At 35.2% G+C, this 16,883-nt stretch overlaps 1 protein-coding gene across 1 annotated transcript in view; it reads left to right on the forward strand.

Moving 5' to 3' along the window:
* LOC118184215 (uncharacterized) overlaps window positions 1-16,883 on the forward strand; it is a 76,737-nt gene that overhangs the window by 47,995 nt on the left and 11,859 nt on the right. Inside the window, exons 9-12 of the mRNA XM_035353851.2 lie at window positions 593-691; window positions 4,535-4,636; window positions 8,672-8,770; window positions 13,160-13,315. Of these exons, the coding sequence (XP_035209742.1) occupies window positions 593-691; window positions 4,535-4,636; window positions 8,672-8,770; window positions 13,160-13,315 (456 nt within the window). The remainder of the gene's footprint in view (window positions 1-592; window positions 692-4,534; window positions 4,637-8,671; window positions 8,771-13,159; window positions 13,316-16,883) is intronic.

Consider the following 16,883-nt stretch of genomic DNA (forward strand, 5'->3'; position numbering starts at 1 on the left):
GTTATGAGAGATATATACATACGTACAAACATCACGAAACATATCTCTTCTGAGTCCATTGTAAATCCATTTTACATTCCGTTTAAGGGGGGGGGGAAGTTCTTTATTCTGTCCTTACGTACAGATGTCACGCAAAAACATTGTTTAATTGGATTCGAGAGCGGTCAAAATGGATATTTTCATTGAAACACGAATTTTTTCGTGAATTACAATACCTCTTTTACTTCGTATAGAGAAGTCAAAATAATATCTAAAATAATATGATTTGGAAACTTAATAGCATTTCGGAAAAAAATGTCCCACGTATACGTACAGGACTGGCAATGCTATTTTTATTAGTGCATAGATGTGCAAGCAAAGTACTTTGAAAAAGATGCACGTGTATATTTTTCAAAGGTGCACTCCATGAACTGAACTGTAGCATCTTGTGTCTCTTTTGAGGATAGTCTTCGATGTCGATGATATCGAAGATGATGAACATGTTTTTAAATACAAAATTTATTTTTATTTATATCAATATTCATTGTCATAATAAAAATTAAATACAATCAGAATTCCCTGATTTTTTTTTTTTTTTTTTAATGTATTGCAGAATGTGACTGTGGAAGAGCTGGATTCTGCTCTTATAATGGAACTCAGAAAATGTGTTTTTGCAACATAGATTATGTGGAGTATTACGGAAAATGCAAATGTAAGTAAACATGTTTTACGGTACATTTCTCTTTCCTTTTGAAATAAATTAATTTATGACAACCGCCGAGCATTTTGTATATCACAAGATAAGTTAGATTTCAAGGCGACATGATAATTCAAATAAATCTTTTCCAATGAAAGATTTATCTAACACAGGTAATCGAAATTAACTAATGCTTACAACATAGAAGTATGTTTTTTCCTGTAAATGGAAAAAAATACCAGTATAAATCTATCTTCAGGCTAGCACTGTGGCTGAAATTTATCTGCTTAGAAGCTGAGTGTTAGATAATGGTTTGGTTTATTTAACTATAGCAACACTCTCGAGGGCTCTCTGCATATTGGGAGAGATGCCTTCGTGGAGGTCTTTCTAAGGAAAACTCCTTCGCATACACGTTAAGCATGAGATTATCCGGAAACGCGCATACAGCCAGGATTTGAAGTGGGGGTTTGAACCGCAGACCGACCTACCGATGTTCAGCGATTTTACCGCTCAGCAGCTGCTGGGTGTTAGATAGTGAGCTACATGATAAAACATTCTCAGGTATAAAAATAAGATAAATTAATTATATTAAGATAAAAACCTTTTAATATGTACGCGGAAATACTTCGTTTATTTGTATGACAAATTTATAAAATTGATAGAAAATCTCTGGGTACTTTCGTATTATACCGTGGACCGTTGGGGGAAATCGCGGTAAGGGGCGCCAGTTTCCAGCCGTTACTGCGGAATTTTAAGGGAAGTGGTCATCCATGTTGGGCGTTTAATCGCACTATTTGGCCGTTCAACGAGATAATACTTAATTACCAATTTATGAATAAAGGAGCATGTTAAGAAGAACATATAATTCTATACGCAATAAATAAACTTCTATATTATAGGAAACCTTCTTAATTTTCCTACAAGGAAAGGAAAAAATTGTCTCTGGAATCTTACAACAACATAATTCAATCAATTTTAAAGCGAAAAATGCACTATTTACCAACATATAAGAATAAAGAAAGTGAGCTCACCGAGCTCGGTTAATAGAGTGAATATACATATATACATATACTTACATACTTTCGGTGAGGCCGATCGCAATCAATAAGGGAGGTGCACAACTACATGTTATAGCAATCCCATACACTTGTGTCCTGTTTCATCTTCATACGGATCAATCTTCACTGCTAAATGAAGCAGGTCCTGCCCCTTTTCTAACAATTCATTTAAGTTAAAAGTGCTATATCATCTTCATAATCACTGGTTTCAGCGTCGGCTAGGGTTGTGGGATCATCTTATTCTTCGTTCGTGAATTCTCAATTAATTCTTTGACTTCTTCCAAATTTGAAAATTTTTCGTTGCAAGGTCCTTTCGTAATTTGTTCCATATGTATGTTAACTATATAATATAGAATATGTATATTTTAGGCATGTTTTTGACTATTACGAATCATATAATGGAATGATTAGAGCAGTCGGCAATTTTATACAGTGAATAGTTTAGTGACAGAAGACGAGAGCACCACCCCTCTACTACGGCGATTAATTGGTATAGCACCGTGCCCCCCTTATCTAGAGCACCCCAAGGTGGTATGGGGAAAGGAAGGGTGAGGACCACACGAATTCCCCAACCAGTCGCCGTGACCCAACATATTTATTGAATATCATGTAAAAAATATGCCAAACAAGGGCCATGGCAGATAAGTACTTTGCCATACTTAGGGCTTTAAGTGACATACATATGCAGCATAATACTGCATAAGACATTCAATGATATATGACATTTGACACAGTGGGATATACGGAGTGATTCTAAATTGTTTTTACATATTAAGAGGGGTGATAGTACTTCTTCAGATGAGCAATAATTACCCGTAGAACATAAGGTCGCATTCCACTCTGAGAGGCAGAAATGAGGAATATTATAATTCCAACCTGATCTTACAATAGTGTTGGGACAGCGAATGAACGAGACCAAAAGCTGCGCGATAAGTTTAGTGAAAAACTCACAGAGCGTGCACAAAACGGATAAAACCGAAACCTTGACGTTCGAGTGCTAATTCGAGCTCAGACTACATTTTAGCTTTTTTTTACATATATTATTGTTATAGCATAAGTCTTTTGACACTCATAATCAGACTTTTTCTGAAACGATAGAGAGGGTTTTTTTTTTTTTTTTTTTTTTTTTTTTTTTTTTTTTTTTTTTTAAGTCCAAAGGGATTTGAATCCGGAAGGACTATTAGTTTCGTTTTGGCATTTTGCGTCGGACTCATAAATGTCGGTTCACTTTTCAAACTGTTGCCACAAAATGTTAGAGTCCTGCATTATATTTGAAGAAATTAAATAATGAAAAATCTGCATAAATGTATGTATATTTCTCGTATTGTGATAAAACAACGGTACATAGAGTCATCGAATTTTGAATAACGTAATCCTCCAACGAATATGAGGATGTGGAAGACCAAATTTGAAATTTGAAATTTGTTTTATGATCGATTTCCTATTTTTTAAAACTTTGACGAATTTTTTATTAACAAACTCGAGGATTTCAAAGCGAGCAATGGCAACGTTGTGCAGAAAAAACATTTTTATCTCCAGCGCGTGAGTCTCTGTATCGGAAATTCTAAAGATATGCTCGTTTTAAAACTATTTTGCGATATTGCTGTTGCACTGGATCTTATGGTTTAAGTGCGAGGAACATGATATTTAATAAAGAAAGGTAACACACAAAATGTTAAAAAACGCCCCTTTGGACGTAATTTAAAATCTGAAACATTTCAGATTTTTTTTTTTTTTTTTTTTTTTGCAAAAATCGCATTTTTTTTTTCAAACCACAGCTCTCAAAATTTTAGCTCCTTAGTGTTAATGGAATTTAGTGTATATTTATTAATATCTCATTTTTTTAATTACACTTACATGGTTCCTTCTTTCACAATTCAAAATTTAAGTTCAATCCAAACACAATTCGCATGTATTTTCTGATTTGTTTTTAAAATTTGTGCTTTTTAGTAAGTTTTGTTTTATTTTTGGAAAAAATATTTGAATTATAACCTACAATATTTTTACTATCCTCTTGAAGGATATGCATTTTTTGTTTTGCCAACCAAAAATTAGAATTTTTATTCAAAATTTCCCAAGATATATACTTATTTATATATTACATGTTCTGAAATTTGGCATATTTCTCATAAGCCATGATAACATCAGATATGGTTTAAGCACTTTATTAAAATTATTTGAAAGAATGAACGATGCGCCTTTTCTTCCCCTCGTGCGCAATGAAAGGTTACCATAAACTAAGAATTTTGCCAAGAGAATTTTTCTCGGCGCTAGCTTAAAAAAGTGCGCCAAGATAAATATTTTAATTTCTCAGTAAGTTTCTGTCAAATTTATAATATTCAGGCATAATTTGAATCGTAGAATGGAAATATGGAAAAAATAGGTATGCCATTTGAGAAACAGTTCCATTTTTTGTCAAAATACCTATATTAGAGCAGAGCTAAGTGGCAAGTCGCACTTTCGAGACATAAAAACTATTCCCGAATGATGAAATTGTATGGCCAGTGGAATGGAATGTACAGAACTGTCTCTTTTTTTTGCAGCGTGTTCTTTGGAACTGGACCAGGACTGGAATAATTGCAGCTACCCATGGCAAAATGTTCACACTCCAAGCTGAGAAGAGTAGATTTATTCTCCTTTGATGACCGAATATTTCAAAACAATTGTGTATAATATACGCACACATTTTGTTTGCACAAGCATAAACATGCGTTAACTGTCCTGCTTTTAACGGAAATTTCAATCTTCGTATTTCAAAGTTTCAAGTTTTTCTTAGCCCGTTCATCTGTTATTCTTCCAGATTGCTATTGTGGACGGAACGGAAGATGCAGTTTCAATAGTTTCGGATCACCAGTTTGTGACTGCCTTCCAGGATATGGCCAAAAGGATGGATACTGTCAAGGTAAGACAACATATGTTATACAGCATGCGTCCAAAAGTTGCCAAAAATAAAAGGCATATGGACTTTAGTTTCGCAATCGTCGGTGGTAGACATATACTTCCAATTACAAAAATGCTTTAAATGAGTAATCTTCTATTATTGGGACCAGATTCAGAAATGTAATGTATGCATGCACTTGAGTACTTGTATATATATCAGTATATGCGTATGTGTGCACACACACATATACATAAGTACACATGTACAAACGCATACATGAACACGTACATCCATACACACATAAAGTTCTGAATCCGGTCCCGATAACAGAAGAGTACCTTTAAATGATACAAAGATTAATGTTTTGGCATTTTTATGTTTAAAAATTTCAATTTGAAAAAAATCAAATTATCTGACTATTTTTACGTTCCTCTAATCGTCCATACTTTATGTTCGTCATACTTTATGTTAAGTATTGCACTCATTATAACAAATAAGCCATAAAATGTTTGACTCCCGTACGACTAAAAATTTACCAATATATTTTGTAATAAAGTCGAGCATCAAGTTCAGAAGCCATGATACTACAGACGCCGTCCAGACGGTATGGTGGTCAGGAGAGCCTGCTGTGAAACCGAAAGGCCCGTGTTCGAATGACGAATTCATGAATGTTTCTAAATGTATAGTGTTTTTGAGGCTTGTGGGCACTCTAAATATACTGCGAGCCAAAAATCCTCTGATGTGGTTTGGTGGCAAGGCAGAGGGGTGGGAGAGCCAAACAATATGTATTGTTAAGAAGGAAAGCTTCACAGCAGCAGGAGTGGCTCCCTACGAATGAAAAGGGACACAACTGCGCATGCGTGAAATATCTGTCGCCAAAAAGCGCCAAAGCTCGAAGCTGATGTCGAAGTTCGAACAGGTTCGACGGTGACGTTTATCAAGAGTTTAAAGCTGTGTGACTCCCTTTTTTTTCCTACATATTGACAGATATAAGATCAGACATCAAACTGCGATATGGTTCAACTAAGTTCAACTAGTAAAGCAAATAAGCACGAAAATTCGAGCTTAAATTATCGCGAAAAGTCAAAGAACGATTCACCTTAACCCGTCTTCCTCAATTTCCTGTACACGTGGCGAAGATGGAAAATCTCGGCCAGGTACATCACAAAGGGGGAAATTCTCGCCAACAGGTTTCGTCGCCAAATCCCTTGGCGAATTGTCCCTCTTCTTCCTAGCGGCGTAGAAGACAAATTGGTTTACATTACGTCTATGAAGCATTTTCTTCTTTACATAGACTTTTTGTGGGAGAGCCTCGGAAGATCCTGCCACGGGTGCTCTTCCTCAAACCTGAGGTAGAAATGGACGTCCAACCTCCTTGAGGCTCTGGCAATCGTTCTTACGTAAAATACACGTACAAGACAACAACAACGACAACAGTACTACGAACAGAAGAATGAAATGTATGTAACTAAAAATAGTGTTCCCAAAAGAGCCCTGGATTTAATATGCACGAAAGGTTATATTTTATTCTTAGAAAATGGAAAATACGTGCAGTTTTACATATGTTCTAATTTAATAATGTCCAGTTCGGTACGACCTGGTAATGGCGTTGTATCACTATCAGTTCATTGCACTAGTTCATTACAACCACTTCATTATAGACAGCTACACAAAGGAATAGCGACTTCAGGTTCTAAAAATGTATTACCAGAATAGAGAGTATTATGCACAGACTACGATAAAGCTCCATGGACGTGAACGCTGGACATGAAAGTGTCTGAAATGAAATAACATTTCGCAGACTGATAAAGAAGTTTGAGGACATATGTTCGACAGCATTAAATCACCATGCTAAATGTGTTAAAAGGTTTTCCACTTCCTGTAAATAAAGTATTTTGTTTTTGTTATCGCTGTTTGTTATGTATCGTAAAGGCCTATTCAAACAGTGCCATGTGCGCAGACGATAGCCCTGGCAATTTGCAAAATAATATCATCGTAGAGGTTCCGTCTCTTAACCCTTTGCGGCACGATGTGCTCGGTCTGGGCCCACCTAAAAATTTCCTTCTGTACGCACAGAAAAATCGAATGAAAAAGGATTTAAAGATTACTATAGGTTACTCTGAACTTTCTTTCTTTATAGTAGATGGTAGCTCAACACAAAACAGTCCATATATTTTAGCCATGTTTAGTTTTTTAAAGAAATTTCAAAGAAATCTTCCAGATCTTTTTTAGGGTATAAAAGGAATTGTTTGAAAAGTAATTTCTATGGTATTTTTTTGGCTGTATGCTAATCTCCTTATTCTATATTAGTTTTAAATTTTTATCTTCAAATGTTTCCTAAAATCGAACGGCGAACCTTAGGTGTGCGCAGACCGGGCACACCAAGACTCTAGGACAACTGAGAGACTGTATTCTTTGTTTCTCCGCATGTCATCGGTAAGTTCATTGACAACAGAAAGGTGGATACACATCTGTGTTTCATTTTCTGTTTTTCTCCTTTTCTCTCTCTCTCTTTCTTTGTTTTGGGGGCGGAGGGGCTGGGGACGTTTGCTTATTAACTAACAAATTGTTGGGGAGATTGTTAGTTTATTTTTTATTTGCTATTACGTGGGCTGGCATTATCTTATTGGAAAATGGCCCCGTGAAGGGTAATGCAACTGGCCGCAGGATGGTATCAACATATCCTTGAGCTGTTAAAGATGTACGGAGGATGACTAAAGATGATTTGCTGTCACAAGAAATAGTGCTCCACACCAGGGGTTATGGCTGTATGCTTTTGTAAAACAAAGGCTGATTAGGACCGCTGGCTTCGTCTTCTCCAGACACGAACACGGTGGTCATCTGCTTCAAGATTGAAGCGGGACTCATCGCTGAACACTATACGGTGCCAGTCTGATGGCAGCCACGGTGATCGGCTGCGACACCATTCCAGACGACTCCGCCGATGATGTGGGTTCAAAGACAAACTTCTTAATGGCGTCTGTTAGCGTAACCCTACCTCAGACTCAGACAAGCGCCGTGAGATGGCGGTACCACGGGAGATATAGCCGTGGCTGTAGTGCGTTGAATAGTCGACAATGATACCGTTGTGGCGGTTCGGGCCTGGCGAAAAATCAGCTTAGCTTGGCTCGCATTTGTGATCCTTGGCCTTCCAGAGCCTTCATTTCGTCGGCAAGTTCCTTGTAGCAACCATTGCTGCCAACATCTTTGCACAGCAGTGTCTGTACGCTGCAGGTGGCGGCTTTTTGCTCGGTATGACCACCCAGCTTCACGCAACCCTGCAATGCGACCACGTTCGAAGTCGTTTAGTTGTCTGTAAGGTCTTCGATATCGTCATAACGGCATCTTCAGTTGCTTTTTTACGAAATTACAATGGCTGCAACGAAAAGAGATAAATTTTCCGCCTTTGTTACTGGTTTCATACTTTGCGAATTGCGCACTAGAACTGCGCGCTATGATCGCAATTCCTGTCCGTTTGCCTTGAAACTTTGATCATTTGCATGTTCGATTAAGATGTTTTTGCATACCAAATTTCGTCACGATCGCAAAAGTCCTTCTTGGTGCTTCGATATTTTTGCAAAAGAGTGTATTTTTTCTCTTCTATCGAAAAGCATCAAAATCAAGAAGTGCTTACGAAAGTTTGGTTTAAAACTTCTGATGATTCTTTGCTTCATAGGCTGGAAAACACTTGTGAAATTCAATGGTAAAATTTCAATCCTGATCATTCCCCACGTATGCGCAGGATTTATGACTCATCACTAACATTCGGTTAATTCGGAATATTAAAGAAAATTTTCCAAGAAAGGATTAGTTGAGCTGGAAGTCGATAGAAATTTTACGAATTGCAAAACTACTGCTCACTGTAACCGAGCCTTGCTTGTTAAAAGCGAGTTATGTTTCCATAAACTTAAAATTGTACCAATCAAGTATTTTCATTTTCCCCTTTTAATCCGGATTTTCATTAAATCAGGATTTTTTTATAATCGCGTTGTACTGCATAGTATCATTTTCTGAAAACCTTTATGCATTATACTAATCAATTAAATCTATTTTCAGAATGTAAATGCGGTAGAGGAGCAAGCTGCACCTTTTATTCCAATGGCAAGCAATGTTTATGCCCCAAATATTACGAAGAAAAAGATGGAATTTGCGTTCGTAAGTATGTTATTGTAATAGACGTTCTGCCGTTTTTAATGTGATCTAAAAATTAAAAAATAATAGTGTGGTTAAATGGAAGCTATAATGAAATATAAATTACCTAATATAAGATGTTTCAGAATGGTTTCAAAACTAAAAATTTCTTAACCAGCTGGTTGCAAGTCAATTCTTGAAGCTACCGAGACGAAGCAAAAAGAACCAATAAAGCACGCTTTTACAATTTTGTTGCCATTACACATTTAATAATATGTATGATTAAATTAATTTCTGGTTATTAATAAAAAGATCTCATGTCGACACCATATGACTTCCTTGCACAGAATATTAAATGATAAGCACTTTTTGCTCATTTCATTTAAACTTATGTCATCGAAATTCATCAGATACATTTCTCATTCAATTAATTCAGCTCTCACTTCATGGAAAGGCAAAAATACACAATACCTCAAAATATCCTTACTAAAAATAACAAAATATCGAAAAGTATAAAAAACCAAATACAGTTAAAAGAAAGAATTTTATCAATTGAAATTAGAGTGTATACTTTTCGCGATTACAATACTTCCTATAAATAATATGAGTATCATCATACTCATATTACTTAAATATGAGTATATTACTTAATAGTATATTACTTAAACATGAGTATAATTAATAATTGAAGTTATTATTGTCAAAAGAAGTTCTCTAATTGCAAAAAATTTAGGGTATCATATTTTAAAAGAAATACCCATTTTGATGGTTCCCGATTCAAAATGGACATTTTTTTTTTTTTTTTTTTTTTTTTTTTTTTTTTTTTCCGTGGAGCCTGTACGTGCGGACAGAATAAAGGACTCCTTGTTTCTGAAATGGATAGTGAACTGGATTTAAAATGGATTTTAATGGGATTTTTTCCCTTCATGTCTATACGTACGTATGTACCCATGCGTGTATACGTATCTAGCATAATTCAAAAACAACTGGCCATAGACCGTTGAAATTTTGTATATGAGACTGCTATAGCGTCTACTTAGGCACCTCCTTTTTTATTGTAATCGGTGCGAACGGGCTGGCTGCATGGGCGTTTTCGTGGTTTTCCCCATGTGTAACGTGTATACGAGCCAGTTTCCCTTAGAAAGTCCTCCACGAAGGCATCCCTTCCCTTAGGCAGATAGCCCTTTGTGCTTTGCCATAATTAAATACACCACCACCACCTTTTATTGTAATCGGAAGAACTAAGCACATGTACAAGGTGGTCACGTAAAAAACATCCCCGATGTATGAACCCCTAGTGGTCTATCTGCTCAACCAATCGAATTGAAATTTGAGATATTGTTATTTGAAGATATGCGCTGATTTAAAACAATACAGCTGTCATAGTTTCGGTTACAGTGAAAAATGTCATAATTTTCGAATGGCAATACCCAATTCCTTTTTCCCTTAGCGAACCGATCAATGCATTCAAATACCGCAAATGGCGCTAAAACGGTACATGGATGACGGAAACTGCAGCGTGAGACATTTGAAAGATGAGCATTGGAAAAAATCCAATAACTATACAAGAGAAGAGAGAGAGAAAAAAAAATTATTGAGTTCACAAGTTTTCGACCTGCCCACGTTCGCAGACGAGAATGCATTGCATGCAGGGCCAGAGAAAATGGCGAATGTAATATCGTAGAAGGAATCTGTATAACAACATGTTTTATGGCATCTTTTCAGTTCTGACAAATCTTGTAGATTTGAAAAATCTCATAGATTCTCTTAGATCAAATAACCCTAGAACCAAAAATCTGTCGAGTAAGAGAGGGGTATCGGTGTGGTTACGAAACATTACGGTAAAAGACTCTATCTCGAAACGTTTTACACGTTAAAAACTTGTAATTCCAGAAAACGTTTGTTCTCTCTCCTCCCCCGTGCTGAGATTGATTCTTTACAATAACCAAATATATTGCCACCAAATTATTCTTCCCTGTAAGTGCTTTACGTTGGTAATTTCCGTTATACATGTATCGTTCGAACACCATTTATGGTTTTTCAATGTACTGATAAATTGGTGCGAAAATGTCAAAATGTTTTCTTTGTAACCGTAATCATGAGGGGAAGTTTAAGTAAAGGGCAGTAAAAATGTGTATAATTTATGTACAAGGCAGTACAACGAAGTTATGTAGTATTCACATCAGATTCTTATTAAAACTTATCATTATCAAACCTTATTTTAAGCCAACTTCCTTAGCTCTATGAGTGGCCGCTGAATACTGGAATTGATTCTGTGGAAGTTCGATCACAGGGAAACAAATTGGTTTTCGTGGTTTCCTCCTATGTGAAATGAATACCAGCAAATTTCCCTTTGAAATTCCTCCATGAAAGCATCTGTCCCCATAAGCATATAGCTTGTGCACTTTGAAAATTTAAATAACATAATCTATAACTCTGCTGTTAAACTGGAACTATGCGTTTTCTAGCATCTTCTAGTATATTATTATCTTTCTAGTATATTATTGATACAATTGTTATAGAAATATTTTTAGGTTTCGTTTTATGATATTACAATATAATAACTGTTTTTCTTCTTGCTAATATCAAACACATACTTAATACTGCAATTCAATAAATATATTAAAAATATCTGAAAGGTTTCAGATTTTAAATTTCATCCAAAAGGGCGTTTTTCAAATATTTTGTGCGTTACATTTATTTATTAAATATCATGTTCTTCGCATTTAAACCATAAATTCAGTTCAAGAGCAATATCGCAAAATATATTTTAAATTGAGTATATCTTTAGAATTTCCGACACACAGAATCACACGCTGGAGATAAAAATGTTTTTTTCTATACAACGTTGCCATTGCTCGGTTTGAAATCCTTGAGTTTGTTAAGCAAAAATTCGTTTACCAAAGTTCTACAAAATATGAAATCGACAATAAAACAAATTCCAGATTTCAAATTTGGGCTTCCACATGCCCATATTCCCAATAGGATTACGTCATTCAAAATTCGATGGCTCTAGGTACCGTTGTTTTATCACAGTGCGAGAAATCTACATAATTTATGCAGATTGTTCATTATTCAATTTCTTCAAATATAATATGGGGCGAAAATATTAGGTGGCAACAGTTTGAAAAGTGATACAGCCTTTTAAAGATTTCGACACAAAAAGCCAAAATGAAAACAATAGTCCCTCAGAGACAAAGCCCCTTTGGACTAAAAAAATGCTTAATATTGCTCTTTTCAACTGTTTCTAACTTTCTGTATGTGTTTCTATGTGAGTAGCAATTCCTTGTTTTCGCATCAGAGCTTTCTTTATAGTATAGAAGAGCTTTTATATAAAACAAAAAATCTTTCAATTAAAAGGAACTAACATCATCAGCCCAAAGGAGCGTTATCTGAGAAAGGCTATATTTTAATTAATATTAAATTATTTCGCTAATTTCGTTTTAGCATTTTGCGTTGGTTCACTATAAAAGTCTGAATCACTCTTTGAATTGTTGCCAACAAATATTAGAGCCCGTGCATTATATTTAAAGAAATTAAATAATGAAGAATCTACAAGTGTGTATGTTTCTTACATTGCGAAAAATCAACGGTACCAAGAGACATCAAAGTTTGAATAACGTAGTCATCTATTCAATATAGGCGTCCGAAAGCCCAAATTCGGAATTTGTTTTAATATCTATTTCCTATTTTTTTTTTTTTTTTTTTATTAACAAGCTAAACAATTCCAAAGCGTTCACTAAGATCGCGTGCATCTTCAAGCACGGATATTTTATGGGCGAGGTTCATTTTTTTTAACCCAAAAGGGCTATTAATTTCAAAATGCCATTTTGGGTCGATTCACTTTTCAAACTGTTGCCACCAAATATTATTGCCATGTATTATATTTGAAGAAACTAAATAATGATGAATCTGCATGAATGTATGAAGGTTTTTCGTATTGTGAACAAACAAAGGTATCTAGAGCCATCCAGTTTTGAATAACTTAGTCCTCCAACCGAACACGGGCACGCGGAAGCCCAAATTTTGAATTTCAAATTCGTTTTATTATCAATTTAAAATTTTGCCAAGCTTTAGCGAATTTTTGTTTAACAAACTTAACGATTTCAAAGCGAGCAATGGCAACACTGTAGAGAAAAATAAAATTTATCTCTATCGGGGCGAGACTGCTGTGTACTGCAAATTCTAGAGATAAGCTGTATTGATGTTTTTTAAATATTTTGTGATATTGCTGTTGAATTTAATTTTATGGCTTAAAGGCGAACAATATGATATTTAATATATAAACGTAACACGCAAATCGTTAATAAAAAACACCCCTTTGGACCCTAATGTAAAATCTGAGAGCTCTGAGGTTTTCTTTTATGGTTTTTTTTTTTTTTTTTTTTTTTTCACATAATTTTATCATTTCAGTAATTGAGGACTGCAATAAACCTAACGCTTGTCCGTTTACAACAAAATGCATAGACCGCGAAGGAGGAGGATATGAATGTGTTTGTGCCGAGGGCTTCACTCCAATTTTCGATAAGTACACAGGTTTGCAAGATCCAAATAAATACGGATGCAGAGGTAAGAGGCTTTTAAACGTCTTCTTATTTCTTTTTAACATAATTTTGTATTAACTATTTATTTTATTTATTTTGTATTAATTATTATTTTTAACATAATTTTGTATTAATTTATTAAGGTTATAAGGTATTTTTCCCTGCGCCTTCTTCGCATGCCTTCGTGGTGTAGTGGTCAGCACACTCGGCGCGTATCGAAAGGGCCGTCGTTCGAGTCCCAGCAAGGGCACTGCTCAATTTTCATCTTTCTTGATTTTAAAAAATACCTAATGTATCTACAGTGGCACCCGAACTAAAAATGGTGGTGGATGATGATTCTCCACCCCTAATCCCCAGTCGCCCTTTAAAGGGGGAGTGTATAAGGTATTCCCCCGCCTTCTTAGCATGCCTTCGCGGTGTAGTGGTCGGCACACTGGGCTCGTATCAAGATGCCCGTGGTCACGGCGAGGGTACTGCCCTCGCCGTATTGAATAGTATTGTCATTGTGAATAGTAATTGTGAATAGTATTGCCTCGTCGTATTGAAATAGGAAACGCAAGTAATATAAATGTCCGAATCACCTGACATTTATGTTTTCCCAAAATAATTTCAATCATTTTGTGCCTCATATTTCTATCATATATCACATTTTATTCACTGACATTTATGGAAATAACATTTCTAGAAGTTACCTAGCACCAAATGGGGAAGGTATAATTTCTTAAGTAGCTCAAGTGGCAAAACATTCGATGATGCTCGACAATCTTCGACGGAAGATACAATTTACTTTCGCACATTAATCATTGTCATTTATGACTAGGCTTGCCATAATATTTTTGGCTGAAACAGGGACATTTTTTCCCTAAACCTGGCAATTTTCTATAAAATAATCACGACAGAAAATGAAAACTATTAGGATAAGTATTGCTCTGTGCGTTCTGGAATTTTCCGCAGAGATATTCGAAAAATTGTTCACAATATCACGCTGTAATAATCAGTAATTATACTTCAAACTACTAAACATGTTAATATACAATCTATCTAAAGAGAAAGCTAAATCTATCTTAGTTCACGCAAAACTAAACTACTCGCAAAAACAGTAACTAAGCAGCTGAGTTGAGATGCTCTTTCAGTGGCTTTTTATAGATTTCAAACGGTCGCGAGATATTTCTAGTATTTTCTGCTTCTCGAGATTGTTGGAAAGCAAATAGAGTGGAATTACGGTTACAGCTAACAGAGTATTCAATTTCAATATAAATTATCGAGATAACCAGTTACTTCAATGCTAAATGCACATGCCCGTGTGTTTTTACTTTTCCTACATAACTTTATCTTAAAATTTGTCTCGCGCTACATTGCACGGGGAAATACAGCAATTTTAATTATAATTCTACTGAAATTAGCTATGTAGAAACTGAGTGTTCAATTTATATTCGTATATTGTGGTCAGTATCTGCACACGTGCTTAATGTTTGTAACTTTGAAATTTTGAATTTAGAAATTAAAAAGATTATTTTTACCTTTTGAATTTAATGAGATAATTGTCTTTGTATTCGTAGTTAGATGTTTTAATGTGTAACTGTTGCAATTATTAATGTTACAAAGAATAAAAAGACTGTTGTGTCAATAATTTGTACATTATTTGAGTTTTGGGTATTAGGAATATCGATTTGTGGCTGAGTTTTGAAATCGGTATCCGACAAGCTATCTACGCAAATACAAAATTCGTAACAGTATCTATGATTGTAAAGACTATGTAAAAAAGTTCTTATTAAAACCCCACAATGAATAAAAAGAAATTTTTAATATCTCAACTGAACATATAATATTATTACGAAGTAATTAGAATTTATCGCTAGGGTGAATTTTCTTTAAAAAATTTTATTTTTTTTTTTAATGTTATCGAAACGTTCAATAAAATTTAGTTCGCATCTTAGTAAAGCTTTTAGACTTGATTCCGTCATTTTGCGTCTTTTTTTTTTCAGACCGGATGATATTCAATGTTAAGAATACTCTTTCGATGTGTCTGACATACTTAAGATGACATACATTTGAACAAGAATCTGAAATGAAATGCTATTTACTTCAAAATGGCTGAAACTTGCATCTATTTTTCTTTACAACTTTTATTTTTCAAATTTCATAATTAACTGAACGAAAACGTTTTGCAAAAATTCCTCGCCGTGCACGTGATCCATATTTATTGTATCATTTCCGACAATTCCATTGGCCCACCAGCGGCTGAGCGGTAAAGTCGCTGAACACTGGTTGTTCGAATCTCGCGAACGGGCCGGCTGGCTGCGTAAACGTTTTCGTGACTTTTCCCATGTTTAGCATGTATACGAGCCAGTTTTCACAAGAAAGTTCTCTACGAAGGCATGCATCCTCTTTTGCAGATAATCCTAGAGGCTTTGCCGTATTCATATAAACCAAACCAAACTGACAGTTTTCTTAATTGTTTCGCCTGAAGCTTCAATTTTAGAACGTGTTAATTCACTGCTGTTTATCCAAATAAATGATCCGGTTAGAGTATATTGAGTGAGTGAATGAGAGATTATGGCGCAAAAACCAAAGATGATTATAGCGTGCCAAACACGAGATGGGATGATTACAATTGATGACATTAAAATTCAATAAATAAAAAAGGGTAGACAAATGTACCAAATTCAAAGGATGAAGTCATATAAAAACAAGTTAAAAGCACACATTAAAATTCAAGACACAGTCTTCAAAACAAATTACATTAGGTAATAAAAGCCAGTCTCTTTTAAACAATAAAATAAATTACAATTGACCTCTCTTCCAATTAAACGGTCGAGAGGTAAGTCACAGCTATTAAAATATTTCTGGCGAAGACTATTAAAACATGGACACTCAATTAAAATATGACGAACAGATAAAAAAACATTACAATTAAAACAAATAGGTTCATTTTCAGCTTTGAGAAGATAGTTATTTGTCACTCTAGTGTGACCAATTCTGAGGCGAGTCAAAGAACTCCTCCTTACGATTTCCAGCAAAGTCCCAATGCTCAATTCTAGACTTGACATTTCTCAACTTGTCGGGACCTTATCTTTTTATTCTACAAAATAAAAACAGTAAAATAAAATGCACTTACCATAATACATTCGTTAATAAAATTTTGCCAGTCACACAACGTCTGTGAACAAAAGTGACAGGATTTACTATATCACATGTCTTTCTGCGATTCAAAATTTCGAAAGTAACGATAAAAACTTCCTCCAAAGTTAACTTACTACACGAAAACCACGATCCAAATCTTAAACTCCGCTGACAGCCACATACTTTGCCAGCAACCATTTAACTGCAGATCCACACAAGAACTATCAGAAACTCCCTTCTTTGTCCGAGTTCTCATAGCAGCTCCGCATTTCGGACTCCGTTTTAAAAGTCCCACAAAAATTCCAAAAATACACTTAGATCCTCAACACACCCGTGAAAAAAAGACTCGTTAACAACTCCAACATCGTACCTTTTAATACTGTTACGAAAAGTACAGGCGCGGTGAGATGGCTTCCCCGCAAAGCAGGATTAGGGTTGCCATAAAATAGCAAAGAAAAGCAGGGTGGCCA

Source organism: Stegodyphus dumicola, chromosome 11, assembly GCF_044657685.1.
Source record: "Stegodyphus dumicola isolate Sdum_Otavi_A_Nest chromosome 11, ASM4465768v1".
NCBI classification, from domain to species: Eukaryota; Metazoa; Arthropoda; class Arachnida; order Araneae; family Eresidae; genus Stegodyphus; species Stegodyphus dumicola.